The sequence below is a fragment of the Mchenga conophoros genome, linkage group LG7 (assembly GCF_057382185.1).
Source record: "Mchenga conophoros isolate Kocher_MC1m ecotype Shallow Benthic linkage group LG7, M_conophoros_male_GT1.1, whole genome shotgun sequence".
NCBI lineage: Eukaryota > Metazoa > Chordata > Actinopteri > Cichliformes > Cichlidae > Mchenga > Mchenga conophoros.
Genome location: NC_140532.1, coordinates 62,684,153 through 62,704,667, shown reverse-complemented (window position 1 = coordinate 62,704,667; position 20,515 = coordinate 62,684,153). Strand labels below are relative to the sequence as shown.

The 20,515-nt window shown below is 42.2% G+C and overlaps 1 protein-coding gene across 4 annotated transcripts in view; it reads right to left on the bottom strand.

Moving 5' to 3' along the window:
* Nucleotides 1-7,873: 7,873 nt before the first annotated feature.
* The window catches only part of hipk3a (homeodomain interacting protein kinase 3a), a 31,503-nt gene continuing 18,861 nt past the window's right edge, over nt 7,874-20,515 (bottom strand). The window contains exons 7-18 of one of the 4 annotated variants that reach the window (XM_085280690.1): nt 20,330-20,416; nt 17,570-17,754; nt 17,257-17,419; nt 16,783-16,909; nt 16,548-16,642; nt 16,197-16,351; nt 15,740-15,901; nt 15,283-15,651; nt 14,954-15,115; nt 14,555-14,829; nt 13,252-13,400; nt 7,874-12,156 (exon numbers count right to left, since the gene is read on the bottom strand). In XM_085280690.1, coding sequence (XP_085136816.1) covers nt 11,626-12,156; nt 13,252-13,400; nt 14,555-14,829; nt 14,954-15,115; nt 15,283-15,651; nt 15,740-15,901; nt 16,197-16,351; nt 16,548-16,642; nt 16,783-16,909; nt 17,257-17,419; nt 17,570-17,754; nt 20,330-20,416 — 2,460 coding nt within the window. In that variant the 3' untranslated portion in view covers nt 7,874-11,625. The remainder of the gene's footprint in view (nt 12,157-13,251; nt 13,401-14,554; nt 14,830-14,953; nt 15,116-15,282; nt 15,652-15,739; nt 15,902-16,196; nt 16,352-16,547; nt 16,643-16,782; nt 16,910-17,256; nt 17,420-17,569; nt 17,755-20,329; nt 20,417-20,515) is intronic. The other 3 variants (XM_085280692.1, XM_085280691.1, XM_085280693.1) reach the window with 3 other exon arrangements.

Genomic DNA, 20,515 nt, shown 5'->3' with positions numbered 1-20,515 from the left:
GAACTCCTGAGTGAGGGATTTCAGGAGTTTCAGAGTTTAATCAGAGCGCAAGGGAACACTGCAAAGGCTGCAAAAGCAAGGAGAGAGGGCTGGCAGAAAGTTGCTGACAAATTAAACTCGTAAGTAATTTAATAATAAAAATAATAATGGAGTGGATTTATATAGCGCTTTTCAAGGCACCCAAAGCGCTTTACAATGCCACTATTCATTCACTCTCACATTCACACACTGGTGGAGGCAGCTACGGTTGTAGCCACAGCTGCCCTGGGGCAGACTGACAGAAGCCAGGCTGCCATATCGTGCCATCGGCCCCTCTGGCCAACACCAGTAGGCGGTAGGGTAGATTTATCATATCACACCATATTATCCAATATTATATTACATTATATTATATTATAATATGTTATATTATATCCCCTTTCACATTAGAGCCACAACAGGACCCACTAGAACATGGGAACAAGTAAAAGTGAAATATAAGAATATTCTACAGAATGGTAATATTTATCACTTATATTGCTTTTCGTCTCTTGGAAAGAGACCCTGAAATAATCTGTTTGTTTGTTTATAACAGCAACCAAGAAAAGGGCAGAGCAAAAAAAGACAGGTGGTGGTCCTGCACCCCCTCGTCAACAAGTTGGTTAAGTGAATAATACCCTCACGGGAAAATCGATATCTCTCAATGAGCACACTGTCGCGCTGAGCTAAAGGATCCTGTCTGTCCCGCAATATATGCTGAATTCTGAGGACTCTCCTTATCAATCTTGCACCTTCCGCAATGGGTTGCTCGCGTAAACGGACAGGACATGGCTGCGACAGGCTTCCCAAATCCACCTTCACTTTTATAGCCGTGGTCTCTCATCTTGATTACACGAAGTAATTTACAATTACTACTCTGAAATATGAATTACATCTGTAATAATCACATACATGTAATAGGATGTTAATAGTACATTTCCCTTTTTTAGGAAATGACCTGTATGTATCTGTGTGAAATCAATAAAAGGATCAAGTGCTGCATTATCTTCAGTTACATTGATGTTATTTATTTATCGCTGTTGCTTTCGTATAAATGAAGCGGACATACCTGCGTGGCCGCGATCTAATCCTGTTTACATAAAGTAAACCTGCTCCCGAGCAGGTTTACGCTTACAGCTCTGTTGCTATGACAGCAAGTCCCGGATGAGCTTCGGGGAACCGAACGATCCAAGATCACGCGAAATCGTCAACAATCAAATCCAGCTAACTTACTTAGCGAGGTACGAAGAACGGGCCCCTGTTGTCAGGCCTGCAGGTACCAGGCTGTTGTTCTCCTTTATCTCATAGTGGACAGAATTTTTTTTTTGGAGTGGCACGAATAATTTGTGTGGCATCAAATTTGATGCAGAACAGCTGATTGTTCTGTAAATAGTTTAAATGTTTATTTAAAAACGCCTTGGCTGCATTAAAAGAAAGCTGCAAAAAAATTTGTTGTTTGCTAAACTGAGTTACTTTTTTAAAGAAGTAACTATATATGTCTGTGAAGGTTCTCAGTCATCCAGGTCATCGTAGTCAAAGGAGCTTGCAAAGAAAAGCGTCTGGACTTCTTTAAGTTACTTGAAGACGTTTCACCTCTCATCCGAGAAGCTTCTTCAGTTCTAAGGTCAAATGGTGGAGAGTCCCAAATATAAACCTAGTGGGAGTGACCCCCCACAGAGGGACAAAAGGACCCCCTGATGATCCTCTAATCGCCTGAGCCAAGGTGTGAAACTGGGTGTGGGTCCCAATCAGCCAGAGTTTCGGGTGAGTTCATTGTGAAACCTGGCCCCACCTTATCATGCGAATTCCTGAGGTCAGATGGCCCAGGATGTGAGTGGGCGTTAAGGCGTCTGGGAAGGGATCTCAAAACTGGATTATAGATGGCAGAGAGTTGGTGTCGTAAACCCCCGCCTCTGTTCAAAGATGGTCGCTCACAGTGGACATAGATGGCTTCTTTCACTCCTCTTTCAAACCATCTGTCCTCTCTGTCCAAAATGTGAACATTGGCATCCTCGAAAGAGTGACCTTTATCCTTAAGATGCAGATGGACTGCTGAGTCTTGTCCTGTGGAGGTGGCTCTTCTGTGTTGTGCCATGCGCTTGTGAAGTGGCTGTTTGGTCTCTCCAATGTAGAGGAATGCTCAGACCTCTACATCCAGACGCTTTTCTTTGCAAGCTCCTTTGACAAGTAACTATATAATTAATTGCCCAGCATTGGTCATTATATACTGTATTTTGCAGACAGAGAGTTACAGAACTCTCTCCCAGACCACAGACTCATAATACAAGACAGAGCTTTTTTTTAAAAAGAAAGAAAGTTGTGTTTTCAAAATTGGAGTTCAAGTTATTTTTACTTCCAATAGTGTTAGCATACTACACAGGTCAATGACTAGATTTTTTTTTAACATTTTCATTCGAAGTGGGGTAAAGCAGTTAATTAAAACTAGTCTAACATAAATGTAAATGCTGTAATTTGATTATTTTAATAAACCATGTAACTTGGATGGATTCGATGCTGGCGTGACCACATTGCACACGTCTGCTGTTGCTCACAGTGGTCCAAGGGATTGCTCAGGGAGTTTGTGTGTTCGCTCAGACACGAGGGAACGTCGCCTCATTATTCTGAAACACACAACAAAACTATTGACTACACTACAAACTAACTACACAAGATGTGCGCTAAACATCGCAAATCTCTCACATCTCAAAACACCGCTGTCACGCCTAAAACTTCCCCCCTTCATAAACAACTAAATTCCATATTGCCATTTCATTTTTTTGTTTGGTCCACATGGTACATTTTTCCACCAATAGGAAAGGGTGGGGGGTTTTTGGTGTTGTTTTTGCTCACAGGCTTTCAAGCGTTTTCCTTATAAAACGCCGTTTTTACCGTTTCTTCCCGCAGTAAATATAAACAACGATAGTATTCAGGAAGAAAACCAAACATTGCGTATATTTTTTTTTTATCATAACTCTGGTTTTACGTGGCCTATCAACACAAAATTTAAAACTGATATAAAGTCCACACTTTTTCCGTCTGTCCTGCTCACATCTCCAGTGGTTGTACACGTTATCATTAACGTGGCTTCACTCCACATCAGCCACGCCGCTTTGCTAGCTAAAACACCGGTGTCGGCACATAAGGACGCTGCCTGTCATAGCCTGTAAACCACGTTGATTAGCTGAATATATACTAATGTGAATCGCATTATTGGCCGGACTATGGGATAAGGAGGCATCGTGCTAATCCCATAAGGGAGCAGCCAGTCACTTACCGACTAACACTGCAAAACAGAATTGTTAACATATTCATTTTAATTTCAATTCAGGTTAGATTTTTTTTTGTGCGCAACGCAGATTTTCTGTGCGCAGAGATCGTGCCAGCAGTGCGCAATTGCGCACGCGCGCAGCTTAGAGGGAACACTCCGTCAGTCTTGTTGCTCTTGAACAATAAAATGTTTAAAAATGTCGCGAGTTTACCTGGTGATATTGTCATGCAGGAGGCGATCACGAAAACGGCAAACAATTAACACCACGCCGATGGTGCTCACGGGGCAGCAAGAGTAAACGATCGGGAGAGTCTTGTCTTCGTTATCGTTCCCCTCTTACGTTTTATTACTCCAATTTCAGCGTTTTCGCTGCACAACTAAAGCGTGCAGTTTACTTTGTGTGCATTCAAATGGAGTCGAGTCATCTAGCTCCACCTGTGGCCATGTGCCATAGCCTACAGCCAGATTAACTTGTGACGCACATCTGCACTTGGCTCTAGCGCCACGTTTGAATTCATGCACAATACATTTGGAACTTTCTGTTTTGTCTGTTTTTGTGTCTTGCAAATAAACCTTTAAAATAAATGAAATGGTACTATCTATTTAGTTTTGGCCTACATCAGTAAGAAATGCCAAATTATATACACAAAGTTATAGAAATCACCACCCATTCATGATGATTCCAATAACATCAAATAATAACATGTAACATCACATCCTGTAAGCATAGTCTGATTGTGTCTGATGTATATGGGCAATACATCAACATGGCTGGAGAGAGTTGGTAGTCATATACAGTCTGTATACGTGTGGTTAATCCAATAAACATTTATAAGGACATGGCAGTTACTGTCAATTTACAGCAGTTACACAGTGATTAGTAATAAACAGAGCCAGTGAGACGGAGTGCATTTAAGAAAGTGAGTGACTCAGGTGTGTCGGTTGGTTTGTCATCTGCCACTGGTTCAACTTGATGGAAATCCTTTGGTGCAACCGTAAGAGAGAGATGTGCATAAACAAATACACCCAAACTTCAATAAACTGAAGAAACACTGTAAAGAAGAGTGGGCCGAAATTCCTCCACAGTGATGTGAAACAGTAATGAAATCATACAAAAAACCACTGCTTCAACTTACTGCTGCTAAAGGTGCTGAAAGTTTCTCTGTGCTGCTGTTTTTCAGGAGTCACTTGGGGAACATTTTTCAGGACCAAAGATCTTGACTTTCAGCCATGTTATCTATGATAGAGATGCAAAATCTATAGATTTTGCTGGCTAAACCTGAACAATCAAATCAAATGTTCAAAATGTAAATTTGGTGACAGGTTAACAGAAAGCTTGAAACATTTATTCTGACAGGGAATCCGTGTCTGAGATTTGAATGTTTAACCTTAAAGGGCTGTTTTCATATGGAGGCAACTGGACTGTGAAGCATTGAGTTTCATTTTTGGTTAGTGTATCATCATAATTATTCTGGCACCAAGCAGCGATGTGACTTGTGGACTACTGCAGGCAAAAAATAAAACTTCCGGGCCTTCTTTCAAAGTAAAAGTAGTTGTGGGAACCTGCCAAATGTTGTGTTTCCATCAGCATTTTAAAAAGCTAAAATAAATAAATGAATAAAAAGAGTGGGTGGTGGGCTGAATGAATGATAAAACCACTCTGTGAAGACAAAACAAAGCTATAATAAATGACCACGTGCACAGACATGCACACAAAAACTGCGTGACTCCTTATTGGCTGTAACTCACCGCGCGTGATCACCTGTAATGTTCTTTAAAGCAAGAGGTTCAGGTGCTATTCTTTTTATTTTAATCTTGAAAGCACCAGTTTCTGGATCAGCACCCTAAGTAGAATGATCAGACTTTCAATAACGAAAGAAAGTATCTGTCTGATATAATCTATAGCAGACAATGGTTCCCATGCGTATATGGTGCAATTCCTGGGCCTGCAGTCACTGCACCTGCCCAAAGTCCAAGCCGAAGCCCCCCGAAAAGGCCAAAGGTAGGCTGTAACATTACCTTCCTTTAACTCTTTGACTTGTATTGAGTTGCAGAACATTTTTATTCCATGCCTGTGAAAAAAAAAAAAGGACTCTTCAGTGAGGAATACATAGCTTTGCAACAGGCAGCAGGTTTACTAAAAAACAATAATATGGTCTTTTTTTACCTTAAGGCATGAGTCACCATTTTTGTAAATCATGCAATGCCAATGAAAGCTGATGGGCTGCATCATCAGCAGTTTTGGCTTGTGTAAAAATTACAGTATCATGAGCATACATATGAAGTGCCAGATCTTTATTGGATGACCACTTAATTTCAGAATTTAAGAAACAATGCATGTGACTTTGGCCTGATATAAGCTTGGCATCCTTTCATCTCTCAAGCCTTTTTGTTAATTATGCCTTACTAAAAATTAGAGATGGCACGATACCACTTTTTTATGTCCGATACCGATATCATAAATTTGGATATCTGCCGATACCGATATGAATCCGATATAGTGTTTTTTAATCAACAAAACTGTTTTTTAAAATATCTTGCTGCATTTTGCAAGTCTGCAAGTTCATACTCAAGTTTAAAACAACAACTACACTAAAGCTATTCTGTTATACCTGTATACAAAAAAAATATTTCATAGTTCAGCAATACTGATCAATCTAATAAACTTAAACCTACACCATCCTCACTATTCTGGTATTTTAAAGAGTACTTAGCGTAAATATTAAGAAACCTAACTAATAGGGTTCCAACTCCCAGCAACAACAAAAATAAAAAAATAAAAAATAGGGAACCACCCCTCACGCTCCACCTCATGATGCTTAATCGACGTAATCAACCTTAATTTGATGAAGTGTGAAAAAAATGCACAGAAATCAATTATTTTTCAAGAAATATTAAATAGATTTAACATCTTTCTTCAACAAAATTGCAGACTGCACAGATGGTACCTTCCCAAAGGAAAAAGTACTATAGCTTACTAGGGTGTATATATTAGACTTAGTAGTCACTATATACAGTAATTGACTTCTATTCATTTTACATCAAATTAAAACTTTGGGTGTCAAATAATTATTTATTAAAAGCTCGACATTTTAAATGAGAATAAGAAAGAAAAGTATGTCTTTGTGCCCCCTTTTCCCTGTTCATGCCCTATCGGCCCCCCTGGCTAAACTTTGCTAGATCCGCCCCTGCACAGTTACCAGCCGTCAGCTGCATAGAAAAAGATCCTGGAGTAGAAAGTAAATAAATTCTAACAACAGCTTATCAAGCTTAAACGTGCTGCTGTTGTTCAGCCGCTGGTTTCCTCTTTCTGGTGCAAAGTGGGCCAAAAACAAAGACGGACTCGCGACAGAAAAGCCGATCAGCTGATCATTAAGCAGTTTCACGATTGAAGTAGCAGCCGGAGAGCGAGAGGCAGTCGCTCGTTAAGCTTAACGCAGGAATGCTTTACATTCAGAGATGGACTTACACACTTGCTTTACTTCTCTCGGGGATAACTTTGTCGGAGATGAAATGCCGGGTTGCTAGCGAAGCTCCACATGCTATCCAGACCACCGACAGGTCCCGCATGCCACAGCCGCTCTATCACGTGATGCATACTGCTCCGACGTGCTAACGTTCTGAGGCGAGTTACGGCGTGTTGCAAGTTTTGTGAGGTGCTTTCGTGATATTTAATGGATCGGATTACATTTTTTATTTTTCTCCGATATCCGATCCAGTAATTTAGGTCAGTATCGGACCGATACGTAATATCGGATCGGTCCATCTCTACTAAAAATGCGTACAACAGAGAAACAGCAGGGTTAAATGTAGTGTTAGGCACTTTGTTTCAGAAGGAGGTGGGCGGATCAAGACAAATATTGATAGCATCAATACCAACATTGGCATTGTATCAGATTGATACAAGTGTGGGAGGATCAGTACTTTGATTACTTTCACTAGAGAGAGGCACATTTACAGTCCAACTATCCATCTTCTTCCACTTATCCAGAGCTGGGTCGCGGGGGAGAGGTCTAAGCAGAGAAGCCCAGGCCTCCCTATCCCCAGGCACCTCCTCCAGCTTGTCTGCGGGAACACCAAGACGTTCACAGGCCAGCCGAGAGATATAATCTCTCCAGCGTGTCCTGGGTCTGCCCCATTTGCATCCCTGTCTCCAAAATACCCATTTTTAAGATACATGAAAATCTGTGATTTAATCAAATGTGTTCAGAATTTGCAAACTAATGATGATCTGATAAATCACAACACACTGCTCTCCCCTACATAATCGGTGTAAAGTATCAGAATCAGCACTGGAAATACTGGCCCTGTGTTGAATTGGTATTGGATCAATGCTGCAGTATTGCTCTGCACTGATTTCAGACACTGGATGAGCCAAGAGGGAGCACAAAGGCCAGTATAGGAGAAATGAGGAATATTGTCAGTCAGGCCAAGCCTTTGTAGTACAGTTCAGGGATAAAAATATGGAACTAGAAATGAACACAATGGGTCCACTTTAATATGATCCCAACAAACACATTTCGTGTTTTAATCCCTTTAAATAAACTTTCACGAATCATCAGTGTACAATCAGAGGCAGACACAGACTGAAGCAAAAGATCTTTTTTTAATTCCAAGTGAATCTTGACATGGTACACCACCATTTCATAATTTGACACTCACCAATAAGAGTCACCAAGAAGGAACCCGCTTTTTGTGACAAAGTATATACGGCTTGGTCACACTGAAACTCACTGAGAACTAGAGGAGGGGCGAGGGGCAGGAAAACGACTGCAAACTGGTAAGACACACATAATTACAACCAAACAATTATCATTTCCCCAGTCCTCAAATTGATGTATATTGCACAGTGCAGTTGCTACATGTCACACAAGTGTAGCATTTAAGATAAAAAATAAAACCAAAATGAAAAATCAAAGCCACACAAATCTACACATTTAGAACAGTAACAGATTCAATTTAGCAAGCATGTCTACATAATTGTGTCCAAGTACAACAAATGTTTACCCGATAATTTCATAGGTGCCATACAAAAATTCATGTGTTCACACTGCTTATTTTTCAGTCCATATGAGACATTGAGAGGATGTTTGGTAGCTTTGATATAGCGCCAATAACGGCAGGCCTGGGGGTCCAAATTTTAGTGTTAAGAGTGGAGCCATTTTTGGATTATTGCTTTTTTGGTTTTGTTTTTTATAAGAGGGACTCGTTAGTTACAATGCCTATAGGAGGAACTCTGTCACAGAAATTTCAGCTTTCCCCTTGTGTTTTATTGGTGTCCGAGCAGTCCTCAGGCCTGCTCGAGGATGCTGAGCACCAAGTGCTTTTGGATCCTGGGCTGTGCAACCCCTCTAGTGCCTTTGAGATTGTTAACCTCAAATGGAGAGGGGGGGGGTTGTGGCGTGCGATGTTGCTGAATTTGGTACATCTCATCACCTGTGCGTGGCTGACAAAGAATACACACAGGGGCTGCACGCCGCAGGATTTAAAAACTGATTTTCCTTGGAGTGGAGTACATGTTACGGTGCAGTTGCACTCCAAGCCAAACTGCGCACCATCGCGCATCACTTAAAATTCATCAACGCGGTAGAATAGTAGACAAAAAAAACCAAACAGGATACACCCATTAATTAAGCAACATAGCAAAAACCCATATGATGTAATACAATAAGCAGATCAGGGTGGGATAACTTTGGAGCTAAACCTTTGAATATTAATTGATAGATAAAGCCTTTTGAAGGAGCCCCTGACTGAAACACATGATGTCTGCCTATGGTAATAGCTGCATATCAACATCCCAATCACAAAAAAAAGCAAGAAAAAAAAAAAAAAGAAGCTGTGCAGCCAACAGAAACGCAACAACATTTGAAAACCACAAACAGATGTCGAGTTCCACAAATACATTCACTGTTTGAGAGTAAAGCTTTGCATTTGTGTATGTTCAGGCCCTATGTTCTGGAGTACTGCACAAGTACGGTGAGCACGATGAAACATTCCCTGACTTGAACCTTCTTAGGATTCTGTGAAAAGAGAGATTGTTTTTAGACGTCATGTCGGTCTAACAAACAAACTTTGGATTTTTTTCTTCTTCTTTTTTTGTGAAAACAGGATCTGATCCCGTTAGAAAGAAAACTAATCTTAACGCGTGACTGCTTTGATATTGATGCGAGACATCATCTCTCAGCCACTTGTATGAAGAAAGGCACTAGTTGTACAGTACGAAGAATTGCGAATACAGTCCGATAACGCAAATAAGAAGAAAACGATAATACGTCAACAGCACACAGAATCAAAGAGTGAATCCAGCCTACGTTTGAAATACTGATGCTAAATACATACGCACAAAACACACACACACACACACACACACACACACACACACACACACACACACCAAAAAGCACTGAATTAAAAAAAAAAAAAAAAAAAAAAAAGGGGGGGGGGGGAGGGGAGAAAAGGAAAACTCATAACTTCCATTACAGCAGTTTACAATCACTTCAAAACAACAAAGCCAATATACAGAGGCACTATCATATAGAGTAGCATTCAATATACTCTAGGATCAAAATAAACCCCACTTCTATTGTATCTAGCTGTCAGAACTACAATATAGGAACGAGAATGCAGGCTAGAATGAGATTAATCCTCGAAATTCACAGCTACGAAGTGGCAGATAATCAGTACATAGCAGCTTATTATCTAATACATTCCAAAAAACAATTTGCCAAACACAGCTCAGAAAATAATAATAATAATAATAAAACCTCAACCAAAACACTCAAAATAGAGATCTCACAATATATTCCAATGTTGACAACCGCAACAAGTATGCTGGAAGTGAAAAAGAGAGAAATATCGTCGACCATGCTTCAGTAATTATTAAAAACAAACAGTCTTTGGTGCTGATTGGAGTAAAATACCAGCTGATATGACGGGTAAAGACACAGCTCTACTACACGGTGGGGGGAAAAGAAAGTCGAAAAACACTAGAAACACACAAATCAAGGCTATGCATCCACCCTGAAGGAATGTATCAAAACTGACAACAGGCTTCAATACATGGACCAAAAAAAAAAAAAGAAAAAAAGGTTTGCCTCACATGAATAATTTCAAACGATTATAACTCTAATACTCGATAGCCCAGCACTGATACTGTAAGTTGATAGGTTATTTCAAACACTGAAAAGCAGTTTAAAGTAAAAACATAAAAATTCATGTTTTTTTAAAGTCTATGCCACTCCCAAAATCTAGAACGTAAAATGCATTAATGCAAGTCTAGCCTAAATGCCAAATAATAAAAACACAGCAACCCAGAGTCTATCTAGATTGTATTGCAGTTACAGTAAACAGTGACAATACTGTTGTGAATTAAGTATTATAGTGAATAGAAAACGATTATCAAAATATCAAATCACTCTTTATGTACATAAAAAGCTCATTCAGTCAAAGCCCTATGTGTGCAGCCTCTAGCTAAAAGAAATCCATACTCTGACTTAGAAAGCACACCCAAGTCCAACGTTTGCCAATATTATAACATGAAAACAAGGATTAACCTCATATGTATCCAATAAGCCCATCTTATTTAAACTCTGTAGGTTAAGTGCTGCAAGACTATTTAAATGTACAATCTACTGTATAAGCTCCTGAAGTAACGTCAGAGACACTCGTTTTAAGGCACTAAGAGAGGGCAGCAGTACAGTCTGCCCGAAACAAAGAGGGGGTGGGGGGCTATCAGCGGTCGTCGATACACACTGGGATGGCTTAACAAACACAATCTGACCGGCTTGTACATGCTACAAGGCAATAAGGATAAAGGGGGAGAGAGGCTGGGCCGCCTGACAGCAACAACTACTGATTTCCAGCCGTGAATTAGATCATACTCTCTGAAAAACAACCACTGATGGGAGGTAACATGCAAAGGACACATTCTTAATTAAAATTTCCTTATTGTCATATGAATTCATTCACTCCCGTTGCGCTCTCTTTAAAGCTTTGCGGTTCTAATCTATTATTACTTCTGTTAGTCGATTTCACGGAGAGTCTTTCAGAGCTCAAGATGCTCCGACAATCAAAACATAATCAATGAATCGGGATTACAGGCTGGGAATTTCTTTGTCCTCCGAACTTTAACGTCATCTTCGGCATTGTTACTTTTTTTCTTACTCTGTCCGCTATGATACGTTGTTTTCCATCTTCCCATCTTCTTCTTGCTCATCTTCATCATTACATGCGTCCATTTTGTGCTCTGCTGCTAGCTCTCCCGGCCCAGGTTGATGCCCCTGTCCACTTCCCGTGGCCCTTCCTGACCAGAAGGTACTGCTGTGGCCCCGCCCTGCTCCTCAGATATAAGAGAACTGGGGGTGGTGGCTGAGCTTGGTGGGGCTCAGAGGGAAGCCTGTGTAGGCGGCTGGGGAGGCCATGTAAGGGTGAGGAGGGGGCGGTGGAGGAGGGAAGGGAGGCTTGAACTGGTGGGGGTGGGCGGCGTATCCAGGCTGGTGGTGCGGGTGGATGGTTGGGGAAGGGAGGAGCCTGTGAGGGTGGGGAGCGGGGTGTCCAGGGTGGTGAGGGTGGGCGCTGATGCTCAGGGTCACCTGGTGAACTATAGCGCCTCCTTGGGGGTGGGAAAGACCGTAGCCATGCTGGAGGAGAGGGGGAGGAGGTGGGCGAGAAGGCAGGATGGGGTGGGGATGGTGGGCGGTGGTGAGTGGGCCGCTGGGAGGGTAGGACAGCAGAGTGTGGGGGGCGGCTGAGGTGTGTGTGGGGCTGAAGGTGTGCGTGTGGACAGTAGGGGGAATGTAGGCGTGCGGCCGCAGAGGCCCATAGTTGCCGTTCCATTCTTTGCTGCTCTGGTTTGAAGCGTACGGCTGCACCTGAGGGAGAGGACAGACAAAGAAGACTCATTTAACACCAGGCGCAACTCACACAGGAGCAGTCTGAGACCTCTGATATATGCGCATGCTCTTCTCTCTCAGAGTAAGACCAGAACACTGACATTACTCGTGTCTGTTGCTGTGAACATGAGCTCATAGATACACAGCCTAACGCTGCTGAGTTTTCCACTCCACTAAAAAAAAAAAAAAACAACAAACTCTTGTTTTACTTTCAACTGGCAGCAACAAAAAACAATATTAGAGATTACTGATTTAGCTTTTTGATTCACAGGTGAACTCTGGGTGATATCTGGACATGTTGGAAACCATTACTGGCCTGAACGCACCAGCAGCCAGTCAACTGGCTCAACAAGTTTTTTTTGCTGGTCCTAAGCCACTGGTTAAGTCATTTCATGAACAGAGATTAGAAGAGCTCAGAAAAGGGAAACAAAAACTTTCAGCACCTCTGTAAGTAATCCATCGCAGACAAAGTGTATAAACTGCACATTGTCTTTCCATGTAATCTATGCTGTGAACCATTTCTTGGCTGAAAGCAGAAACTTTCAAGTTTTTGCCAGTACGCGACCACACACACACACACACACACACACACGCGCAAGCTTCAGAGATGCAGATTATGTTACCGCCACTCAGAAACAGCAGTTTCCTGGTAAACAGTGGCAGCATAAAAGACAGATTCTTGAGTATAAACATACAGCTGACTGCACAAGCTGACAATATCAGAATCAGTATATGCCATTAATCCTTGGGGTGGGTTGTTTAACTTTGTAACATGCATTCAATTCCAATCGGGAAGAAAAATGAAATTTACAATTGACTTAGTAGTCGATTAAAATCTGCCTCACTATTACTTTGAAAGTTCACTGGCTTCTTACAAGTTAGTCCTGATCCCTGGTTTTCCCTTCCAGCTGTTCACTGTTGTTACAGTCAGCCTCATAGACAAACACACAGTACCACATACAGAGTGTGGGAAACACAGAGTCCTCCTGGAATGATCTCCTCTAAGTAGAAGCAAACCTTAGTTCAAACCTGTTAACGGCCTATATATTAACAAGAGAAAGGACACAAACTGACCTGTCCAAAGCCCAGAGGGTGCTGCTGCCCAGTCACCTTTTGCTGTCGGGACAGCAGGGGGGCAGATGGGAGGAGGGGGATGGAGGAGGGAGTGCTCTGTTGTCCTACGAAGCTGCATCGCCCTTTGGACCGGGACCAGGACTCTAAGACTGGAAGAGACAGAAGACACATTATTCAAACAAAAGCATATACAAAACCAAAAATAGACTCCAGGTTTAGTCTGTGTGACTAAAAAGTAACAGCAACAACCACAATGACTTCAAACAAGAATGCACACCAGAGTGACAGTAGGTTTACTCTGTTTAAAGAACATGAAACTTTTGGCATCTCAAAATGTGACCATTACTAATTTAAGTTAACATGACATATTTTAACCTGTCATGACTCAAAATGTTAAAAAAAAAAAAAAAAAAAGCCTTACTCCTGAATATATGTAAACAGCTGGGAATCTTCACATACAACACAGAACCATTAAACAGATAAGAAAATCCATAAAATCAGGCAAAGGGGAAAATGGACACTCAGAAAATGGCATCTGAGCAAAGTTGATCCTCAGACTCTGATCTGTATCAGTTTTAAACTCACTGCACAATTAACACATTTATAATACCAAATTATATTCTGGGTATAGAAACTGATCTCATGTCAGTGTCTTAGGATAACTTTTGCTGCACAGCAAGAACCAACGGCAAAAACTCAAGCTCTGGTCCAGTACCAAACCAAATGCATCCTCCTTTCCCCCTCCGTACGTAGGATCCAACAGAGTATCCTGTCCTGTCTTTATGTAAACCTTTAGAAACTACTGTAATACAATGTGGATCACTGATGGAAGACTATGCAGATTTAAAGAAGAAAAACTTTTGAGGAACGTTTCAACTCAAACGGAGGGAAAGCCATAACAGAGGCAATGTTAGCATTGCCTACAATGGATGCATCTTTTGAGGTCTTAGACTAGAAGAAAGTCTTCTGCTGTTGTCTCTTGATCACCTGTTAAAGCCTCTATGACCCACTAGGGGGCGGTAAGCCCCTACTGCTTCCAAATGACCTGTAAAGCAAACACCACCAAAGCACAGGTGACAGACCACACAACTGGGCCAAAAACATGACCACCCCCACCACTATTTCAGGTGGGTTGTTTAAAAACTCCACTTTTATACACTTTTTAAAGAAAAACAAAAACAGCGCAAAGCTCTCTGTACGTGTAACAAAAAGCAAACAAAAAGATACAATAAAACAAAAACAACCTCAGATTATAATTATACACATAGACAAACTTTGCATTGAAGAATCAGATTTCACTGACCGTTTCTCTGGACACGCTCCTCTATCCCCTGAGTGTTGTTATTCTGCACTCTCATTGGTGGAACTACCATTGTCCTGATGCCACGTGGGCTCCTGCCCTGCACAGTAGGCGAAGGTAGTGGCGCTACTACGGCAGCCAAAGACGGGTGGTTGTTGTGGTTACTGTTGTCAAGGTAACGATAGGAACTGTTGCCGCGAGGGGAAGTCGACGTGTCGGATGAGGGGGAGCCTTCCACTGTGTCACAGCCGCTCTCGTGACCATCATCCTCAGACATGCTGAACGGGAGGGGAGGGACAAACAAACATAAAGAAGATTCAAGCAACCGCTACTTAAAAGTGTTTTCAGTGTTTTTCTGTTGAGCAACTTTTTTTTTAGTTACTGAAGGATGTAAACTGCTACCTGTTGGCTCTCTTGCATGGTGAGACTGAAGGGCTGGACTGAAGAGAGTTGGAGGCAAACGAACTGGTGCTGAGGCTGCTGTCGGGGCTGCTCAGTGAGCACACTCTCTCCATAGACAAACTGGTGTTTCCGCAAGCCTCACACACACACTTCTCTTTGCACCTGAGGAGACGTTTTTAGATTTTTTTTTTAAGTCTGAAACAGCCGAATTTAGAGGTAGTCTCTTGTATAATGCAGGGACTTTCACAGAATGTTGTACGTGAAGCTGACATGTTTTCCCTCATAAGCAGGGTGAGCTTGAATGAGTTAATTTTCCTGATTATACTCACTCATTCAGACGGCACCTCAGTGGTTGTTCCTCCCCACCCTCATCCTCTGCATCTGTCAGATCACTGTGGATGCTGATAACGCTGGGCGTGGGGCTCCCGTCAGTGCCGGCCATCAGAACCGCTACATCTCGCTGCCTGAGCAAGTCCGACTCTCTATTAGCGTTCGTCGCCACCTCTTTGAAGCAGCTCACTTCCTCCTCTGCATCATCATCGTCCTCATCTGTGTTTTGAACTTCTGGTTGCCTGGTTTCCACTAAAGGCACCTCCCTTTGAGGCTGCTCCCTTCCTGCCACTGCCTGTTCAACAGCATCAGCCATTTTGGGGGTCCGACATCCAGTGATGTGGACGTTGCTGGAGTGAGACAGGTTCCTTTAAACAGAATTATTTCATAAATGTTTAATATATCAGTGACAGAGAATCTAAAATCCAAAGACGTGCACAAGGAGCAGAAGCCAACCTGTTGTGACTGCGCCTATTCCTTTTATTGGTTGGCTGTGGCCACACAACGTGAGCTATGCCAATGTTGATCGGCTGATGGGCCGAGAGCGCTGGCATCTGATTAGTCAGAAGAGGTTGTTTGATCACTGCGTTATAGTGGCTGTTGTGTGGACGCACTTTCCTGTTACAGATTTTAAGAGTAAAGGGTGAAAGAGAAACATGAAGCTCCATATTTCGGGTAAAAGCATAAAGAGAATAGAAAACATGCTGTGACATGATAAGAAAAACAGTTACAACTCATGACAAGAACTCCAGTAATGATATTTCAACCCTGCTTTGCACATAATTTGGTAATTCCCAAAATGAATCTTATCATTTTTGCACACATGCCAATAAAGAATTTGACAGAAAAATGTTGACCAGTGCAAGTCTTGCAAGCAGGGACTTTCCCCAGACTTTAAGTCTTTGTGACTCACCCCCAGTCGCTGATTCGCTGAGGTCCAGCTGTGGTGTCCTTGGTTAGGGAGGATGGTGGTGGTGGTGGTGGGTGAGAGGGAGGAGGCCCTACTGGAGTCATCTGCTGCCAGGCTGCTGGGACAAGGAGCTGCTGCCCCCGGTTAGACCAGGCCTGCTACAGAGACAAAGGAGTCAAATCATAGATGTTATGTAATCTTCTTTTGATCTCCATTGGCGTCAGAAGTGGTTTTTGAGGAACTTCTACTCAGTGACGCATCAGCAGTAGGGCGACGGGAGCTGAGAGTTACTCAGGGTGTGTCTGCCACTGCTTCTTTAACGGTTCAACTTATTGTTGCATGTACAGAGCTTACCTGAGCTATTACACCAGGCCTCACAGGTAAGGGTTGTATAGGAGGTGCCTGAGTTGCCATGGGGACAGAATAACCTGCTGGCTGATTAAGGTTGCCTTAAAAAACAGAAAATTTTAATTAAATTAAACTGTTACACAATAACTAAATTTTATGCCATTTGGGTAAAGTTACTTCTTAGAAAATATAAAATGAATGTTGTGTAACTGCCAAAAGAAGCTATGAACAGTCGATATACCTTGCATGGTTGGAGGACAAAGAAGGAGGGCAGGTGGGAATGAGTCACTGCACCCAAACTGACCATTTCCGGTTGTCAGAGCTATCCCCGGATGCAACACTGATGGAGCCGACTGGGTGATAGCCTGCTTCAGGTACGTGTACACAGAGGCAACGGCAGAGCAGAGAGCAGTGAGTGATAGACAGAAATCAGGTGAGAAGGTAGAGGAGAAGAGAGGAAATGAAAAGGAGCGGTGACAAAGAGACACAACAAAGGTTAGCCATGAAAAGAAGATAACGACAGCGGTGCCAGTGAAGTCAATGTGACAGAAATATTTAATCCAGTTTACTACAGTGATGCATTACAGCAACTTCAGGTCAACATTAAAGAATATGCCAACAGAAACAATATGTTAATTAATTGTACATGTTTAGAGGCATTTATGCACTTGCTGTGCTGAATGACAGACTAAACCTATTCCTAGCACATTCTCACCTGAGTGTGGATTGGTATGTTGCTGTAGCCCAGGAGGCCAGAGGAGGCAGTGGGAGCTAGAGGTGGCCTTGAGAAATGAATGGTGTTCTGGTTGAGAGCGTCAAAAACTGCATTGCTGGACCGAGTGTGGCACATGTCCATGATGCGGAAAGATGACTGCACACTGGTAAGGGTGACAAGGGAAGCTGTACGTTTGTGGTTCACGAGTACATACTGTATTTTTACCATGCCAGTGTGCTCTAAGTAAGACAGGAGAAAGGAAGCACACAGGAATGTGAAAATCAACACATCTTGTGAGCTGTCGTAGTCTTACTGGTTGCTGTGAGGGTAGTCCAGAAGATGAGTCATAGTGAGGAAGGGGTGACTGAGGACACTGGTGGGAACAGTCCTGTCTTCGGCATCGACTAAAAGCATGCTCTTAAGCAGAGACACAAACTCCCGCCTGTCTGCCTTCTCTGCTTGCATGTCAGCGTTATCAGGACTCAGCACCAAGTTCACCTAATTGACAGAGCAAGTCACAGCCACAAACTTAGGTTTAAATATATATTTTGTGAAGGTAAGACTTGTATTGTATTGTAAGGTGTTTTATTTGTGTCTGGTGTAGGGATGGGTATCGTTTAGGTTTTATCCGATACCGGTGCCAAATCGGTACTTTTGAAACGGTGCCGGTGCTCAAACGGTGCTCAAACCGGTGCTTAAAGAATGGAGAACACAAAATTGGTCCAAAAACCTCTCATGTTCAGCTGTTTTTTGTAAAAATATAACAATGTTAGCCTTTTTTGCAGCTATGGGGCATATATGGTATCACTCTTGGCTGGAAGCAGTGCTTAAACAATGGAAAAAACACAAACTTTGTCCAAAAACCTCTCATGTTTAACTGTTTTCCACTTTTTCTTTGGTCATTTTAGCCTTTTTAGCCAGGGTGAAGGGAGTATCTGCCATCAAACAAGAAGACAGCCGCATGTAGCTACGACGGTGTTTGCTAGTTCACCTTACATGCATTAATGTAATAACGTGGTTAGCCTACTCAACGTAAATTAGCTACTCACGCAGAGAAGAACGGCTGCTGCCACCATCATCCTCATCATTTCTGCTACACTGGCAGGGCTAGGGGCCAGGACTCTCCTCTTCGTGTTTTTGGGGGATGTTGCATAACAGTAGAGCTGGGCGATAGAACGATAACGATATGTATCGCGATATAACTTTTACTCGATAGAGAAATTAAGCTATCGCGATAGACCTCGCCGCTCTTGTCCTCTAAAAAAAAAAAAAAAAAAAAAAAAAAAAAGTCAGCCAATCCAAATTAAGTAGCGCAGAGCCGAACCAATCACAGCCGCAGCGTCACGTCGCGTGACTTGTTACGTACAGCACAAGTGCCAAGCCGCACGTGTGTTTGTTTGGGAAGCAGCCAGCGGGTAATGGAGCCAGCGCATAATGGAGGAAATGAGTGTGCCGACTAGAAAAATCAACCGAGCGTGACCGAAGAGAAAACAGATGATGGTTCCAATGCCGGAGAGATTGTCGAACGGAAGAGCCATAGAAGTTCCGTAGTGTGAAGGTATTTCGGCTATTTCAAGTCTGACAAAAAACAGAGTAGCGTGCACTGTAAATTGTGCCGAAAGCAAGTCTGGAAATACAATAAACTGGTGCATGCGTCACACTGTGCGCCACGTTATTGTTTCGGTGAAATGAATTTCTACAATACTGTTACTGTTAATTCTACTCTCTGCAGTGTTTAAATGCTTACATATACACACAGTTACTGTCCGTCCACACATACGACTCGGTTCTGCTTCTATGCCCCAGCTTTGTTTACTTTTTCCCACCGAGGCTTCTAGACTTCTGATTGGCCAACATTTCTGCACGGTTAGGAATCTAGCGCCACCTGCTGCTTTGGCATGTTCATAGCAGCGTTTTCCTTCATTTCTGCCTTTATGTGTGTACGGGATTATTTTTTAAAACGAAAACGGAAAATCTCCGTTTTCAAAAATACCCGTGTACGTGTGGACGTAGCCTCGGTCTCTGACTGGAAGCGCTAATTCGTCATTCGGCTTTTGTCAGACTAAAGTAACTGTTAAAAGTGTTTGAAAAGCTAAGCTATACAACAAGGAGAGATTGAGAATTTCCTTTTAGTTCTCAGTTTGTTTGATATTAACAAAAGTTAGTCAGTTTTGTCTGTTCTTCTGTAAAACAAACTAAGATTTATTTTTAGAATTAATATTTTGTTTCTAAGTGGAATTGACAATTTAGTCTGTTTCGTTTGTTCTATTTTGAAACTTAAACGCTTTAGCGGCTGCCTTTTGTGTAGTTTGCAATATTTGCCTTTATTTATCTGAAAAAGTCTCATGTTCCTTAAGTACATCTACCCTGTTGAACTTATTATGGGAAATAAATATTTAAATAAAAACAAGCTGCTGATTATTTCACATTTTACTTGTGAGCAACGGCACATTTAAATCTTACAAATATAGTTATTTGGCTTATATCGTGATAGATATCGTTATCGCCTGAAATGAAAAAAACATATCGTGATATGAAAAAATCTCATATCGCCCAGCTCTACATAACAGGCAACCCACCCGCAGTAGATGTGCTCGGTGTGAGGTCTCGCAGCAAGCTATCAAATACGGCGCATTTCTGGGCTTTTAAAAAAAACGCTATGCGTCGCCAGGTGTTTCATCGGATTCGAGGTGTTACCTCCTTTGACAGTATCACAGTATCAGCTTAAAGCACTTGTTGCTGCTGAGTTTGCATATTTTGCTGTGAAGTACAGCCAGACTTTTGACCGCTTCGCCTTGGGCATTTTTAATCTGTAGCTCTGCTCTAACAGAACGTACGTACCTGGCCCCGCCTACTATCCTCGGAAACGTAAAATGATTGGCTAGAATCTAAAGTGTATCACAGCTCAGGAAAAAAAAGCACCGAAATAAAGCACCGAAATGTGCGCTGCTTTTCGGTCTGGTTACTACCGTTTATGTCAGAACCGGTGCCATCATGGCACCGGACACCGGTACCCATCCCTAGTCTGGTGTGGTTTGATTTGATGCAAGTGATTTGGTTTATAAAGACTCACGTGGGCTATGTCATCCAGACAGCTGAAGATGTACTTTCTGGCCTCTTTGGATTTAAGTCCTGTCTCTTTCTCATGCTCCTCTGTTGTCTGGAGGATGAACAGGAACATGAAGATAAATATTTCAGACACATAAATGTAATATGTTAAGACTTTTGTATAAGCAGGGGTTTGCATCTCTGTGTTTTG